The sequence below is a fragment of the Canis lupus genome, chromosome 15, assembly GCF_003254725.2.
Source record: "Canis lupus dingo isolate Sandy chromosome 15, ASM325472v2, whole genome shotgun sequence".
NCBI lineage: Eukaryota > Metazoa > Chordata > Mammalia > Carnivora > Canidae > Canis > Canis lupus.
Window position 1 is genome coordinate 17,254,492 of NC_064257.1, and position 5,032 is coordinate 17,259,523.

The following is a 5,032-nucleotide window of genomic DNA, read 5'->3' on the forward strand; positions in this document are numbered from 1 at the left end:
CCGAGTTCAAAAAGGGTGTTGCCTGTGTTCTTCTCTAGGATTTTGATGGAATCTTGTCTCACATTTAGATCTTTCATCCATTTTGAGTTTATCTTTGTGTATGGTGAAAGAGAGTGGTCCAATTTTCCCAGCACCATTTATTGAAGAGACTGTCTTTCTTCCAATGGATAGTCTTTCCTCCTTTATCGAATATTAGTTGCCCAAGTAGGATTTATCCCTGGGACACAAGGCTGGTTCAACACCCGTAAAACAATCAATGTCATTCATCATATCAGCAAGAGAAAAACCAAGAACCATATGATCCTCTCATTGGATGCAGAGAAAGCATTTGACAAAATACAGCATCCATTCCTGATCAAAACTCTTCAGAGTGTAGGGATAGAGGGAACATTCCTCGACATCTTAAAAGCCATCTATGAAAAGCCCACAACAAATATCATTCTCAATGGGGAAGCACTGGGAGCCTTTCCCCTAAGATCAGGAACAAGACAGGGATGTCCACTCTCACCACTGCTGTTCAACATAGTACTGGAAGTCCTAGCCTCAGCAATCAGACAACAAAAAGACATTAAAGGCATTCAAATTGGCAAAGAAGAAGTCAAACTCTCCCTCTTCGCCGATGACATGATAGCTGGGGTTTTTTAATGCATGGATGCTACCTTGTACCATCTGGAGTAAGGAGGTATTCAGTTCAATTTCCATGCAAGCCTCTATAATTGTAGCGAAAATCTGCACATCCATAATGTGGCAGACAGATTTTCATCATACTTTATCTTTTGCCTACAAATATATTTTTTAGCATGTCAAATGTAACTATTTTTCTTTTTATTTACTATTTTTACATGATACTTCACTGATCTTTCTTACCTCCAAGATTGTAAAACTGTACCTACATTTTATCACTATTTTTGGCTTTATTTTATTCTGTTTTCCAATAAAGCTGACAGGTTCTTCTAGGATCTTTGTGTCAAGGTTCCAAATTCTAAGTATCAAATGTACTCCTGTAAAACTTGAATTTAGAAAAAAATAAGTGGAGAGAGAAGCAGTAACACTAAAGGTATTCTATATCATCCTCCCATTCCCAGACCATGGCTTATTGATATCGGCCTTCAGTCAGAAACTGGCAAAATGACTTCTTGTTTCCCCACTCCCCTGATTATTGCAGCAATAGATCACTTGGCAGGTTATTTTTATAACCTGGCAATTATATTTTTCTGGCAATCATGTCTGAAAGCCTAGCATAGAAAATAATCTTCTATACCTTAAAAGATTTTGCAAGTACCTAATTTCTAACATTAAACCCCATTATATTTAAAATAACTAATTTATGTAATCTCTAATAGAATCTATACTACCAAATAACTGATTATCTTCATGAGTGAAATCAATTGAAGGCAAGGTTTAACATACAAGGAAGATTTGTAAACACCCATTAGTAATAATCATGAAGCTCTGCAAAATAATCAAATGAAGTAATTTCACAACATTTTTCTCTAAAGCCAATTATCTTCTTTTCTTACCCATTTGACAAATTTGGGGGTGAGGAATAAATAAATATATGTGCATTAGGGAGAGAGAATAATATTAGAGGCATCAAAACAAGTCTACAGAATTACATTTGGCTCTTAATGGTGTTTTGCAGTTTATTGATCTCTGGCCAGAATCCTGACATTGCTCTAAACCATAGAAGAAACAGTTGTGAATGAGTGAGACTCTCTTGCTTAAAATATTAACAAACATTCTTACAGCAATTAGAATAAAACTCTTTATCTAAGCCTAACACACCTTAGTGATTTGAATCTTACCATAATATAAATTTATCCCCTAAATCTCTCACAATTATTCATCATACTCCAGCTGAGAAATGGATGTTTATTTTATAATCTTTAAACATATCAAGTTTATGCCCTAATTATGCATAACTCTACCTCATTGCCTACAACAGTACCTGACAAATGAGAGGTACTCAGTGAAGAACAGTATTTGTTAAGTGAATGTATTATTTACAATAAGAATTCTCTCTCTTGACTTCCTATTATTAAATCTTTCAGCAGACCACATGCCGACTCAATAACCTCCTCATGGAAGTTTTCACTTCTTGGTTGCGAAGGGTATAAATCACAGGATTCAACAAAGGAAAGATCACAGTGTGAAAGAAGGAAACTACCTTGTCAGCTGATAAAGCCCTGAAGGGGCGAGTGTAGATGAAGATGGCAGGCCCAAACATGAGAAGTATAATCATGACATGAGTGGTACACGTGGACACTGCTTTGCTCTTCCCTTCACAAGCAGACCCATGTACATGGCAGAGGATGACTGCATAGGAAGACAAGAGCCCCAAGAAGCACAGGAGAGTGAGCAGACCACTATTGAAGACCATCAGAAGCTCCACCACAAAGGTGTCTGTGCAGGCCAGCTTGATGACCTGCGGCACATCACAGAAGAAGTTATCCAGTCGGTTTGGGCCACAGAAGGGCAAGCGGAGGATGAGGGCCACCTGGATAATGGAGTGGACAAAGCCTCCAAGCCACAGAACCAATAGCAAGGCATAGCAGGCTCTAGGGTTCATGACAGTTGAATAGTGTAAAGGCCGACAGATGGCAATGTAGCGGTCAAAGGCCATCACAACAAGGAGTAATCCTTCCCCTCCTCCAAGGAAGTGCAAGAAAAAGAGCTGAGTGATGCAACCCCTGTAGGAGATTACCTTCTTCTCAGAAAGGAAGTCCACCAGCATCCTGGGAGCCACAATGAAGGAGTAGGATGCATCCAGGAAAGCCAAGTTGCCCAGAAAGAAGTAGAGGGGGGCTGTGAGGCCAGGATCTGTTCTGATGGTGAGGATGATGAGGAAGTTTCCAGGGAGGATGATGAAATAGAAGATTAAAACTAGCACAAAGACCAAGAGCTGAATATTTCGAGACTGGGTTAGACCAAGAAGGATGAATTCTTTCACCACTGTGCTATTTTCTGCCTCCATCTCCTCTGCCTATAGAATATCAGAGGTAGATAATTTAATTTCATTTCTTGCATGTAGCTCATAGTTCTAAAACTAAAAGCAGCGTATGTCACATCTGTTACACCATCACTTCCCCATCACCTAAGAAATCTTTTCTAATCATTCTTCTTCTACATTTCGTATCTACCAACACCCTGGTTTGCAGCCACCTTCTTCTGCTTCTTCCTGTGCTTCTATTTCACTGTTCTCTCACATGGGACTCTGGAATGCCCCTCCCTGGACTTGTTTATGATTTGCATGAGGCATAAGAAAAGGTCAGTGATTGAGAAAAAACTTAACCTCTGTTATCAAGTTCTTCAGGTTTTTATTTGAATGGGAGTAGAGCTGGAGACTTCCAGCACAGAGGAATGACAGAGTTTTTTAAGGTAACAGAAAATTTGCATATCTTGACTGTAATGGTTACAAGTATTCATTCTATCACCAAAACTTACTAAACTATACAAAAGTTGGTACATTTAATTTATGCAAATTATAACTTAGTCATGCTGATGTAAGAAGTTAAAAAAAATCTATTTACTTGAACTATTTCCTTTTCCTGTATATAATATCAACTCATTCACATGATCTAAAAAAAATTCCTGGTTACTCTGGAGAAAAGAGATCTGAGGTTTATCTGTACAATGGCCTCTAAACTGGGAATGTGGTTGCCCAACACATATGATAATTTATTGGTATGAAAATAATAATAGAATTTATATTCGTATGTTTTTATATCCCATTCCTTGAAGTTCTATTTTTGAAAATTTTATACTTTATGTAGAGTCATGGTATAATTGAACATAAAATATACAAATAAAATATAGATGTTACTTGTGCATATTCAAAATGGTTCATTACTGAAATGAAAAAATTTAAAAGCTTGAAAACATTGGAATTAGAGAAAAATGCTAGTGATTTAAAATAATATTTCACAGGGGTTCCTGGGTGGCACAGTCAGTTAAGTGTTTGACTCTTGGTTTCTGCTCAGGGAGTGATCTTGGAGTTTTGAGATCCAGTCCCACATCAGACTCTGTGATCAATAGTCTTCTTGAGATTCTCTCTCCTTCTCTCCCTCTGCCCCTCCAGCTCATGGTCGCTTGCTCTATCAAATCTTTAAAAAGAACAAAAGAACAACCAAAAAACCCCAATATTTCACATGCTTTCAGCTGCATAGTACAGTTGTTATTATTTTTTTAATTTTATTTATTTATTCATTCATGAAAGACACAAAGAAGCAGAGGCAAAGGCAGAAGGAGAAGCAGACTCCTGTCGGGGAGCCTGATGGAGGACTCAATCCCAGGACTCTGGGATCATGACGTGAGCCAAAGGCAGATGGTCAACCACTGACCAACCCAGGTGCCCCTGTACACTTGTTTTTAAATAGTGTTGTGGAATATGGAGTGTAGAGAGGAGAGCAAAAAGGGTTCACTAACTAAATGTAAGATGAGATGGAATTAAAGAGGGAAAGATGGAAGAGAAAAGCAATAAAGTTCCAAACTGAGAAACCAAAGGAAATTTTTACAATGACACATCTATTCAAAACATCAAAATAGCTGCTTTTTGTATGTCTAAACCTAGATAGAATAATTGGTAGCAGAGGTTTCCATGTATAGTCTAAATAGGAATAAAAGAGGTACTTTACATCACAAAGGCACATATATGCATGTGTGCACGCGCACACACACACACACACACACATGCAGTTTCCTAAGCAAAATTGAAGCACAGAAATTTATAATGGCATCATCCAAATCAGTTCTCCCTTCCTTCCTCCCTCCATTCTTCCCTCCCTGTTCTCCTTCTGCATTCATTGGCTTCAATATTTGTCTTTCTTTCTGTTCATAAAACCTGCTGTTAGAAAAAATGAATCAGGGATCTTTCTATATTAACTCCTAAGTAGTGTGCATCTTTCACACTATTATACAGTGCTTACTATGCTATCTTTCATAGAAAGAAGAAAACTTTAAGTAGCTCTAAAGTTAGAGCTGCAGGCTCTTCCACTATATTCTGTGTTTTATTTCCTATCATAAACTTCTGTTT

General features: G+C 37.8%; 1 protein-coding gene across 1 annotated transcript; it reads right to left on the reverse strand.

The window, feature by feature from the left end:
- Positions 1 to 2,047: 2,047 nt before the first annotated feature.
- LOC112642654 (olfactory receptor 4N4C) lies at positions 2,048 to 2,974 on the reverse strand. The gene has a single exon (XM_025420475.3). It carries the CDS (start codon positions 2,972 to 2,974, stop codon positions 2,048 to 2,050), a length of 927 nt encoding a protein of 308 aa, XP_025276260.1.
- Between the last annotated feature and the right edge of the window lie 2,058 nt (positions 2,975 to 5,032).

Bases quoted from the DNA above. Each gene is read 5' to 3' on its own strand.
- LOC112642654 (XM_025420475.3), bottom strand. From the start codon at position 2,974: ATGGAGGCAGAAAATAGCACAGTGGTGAAAGAATTCATCCTTCTTGGT.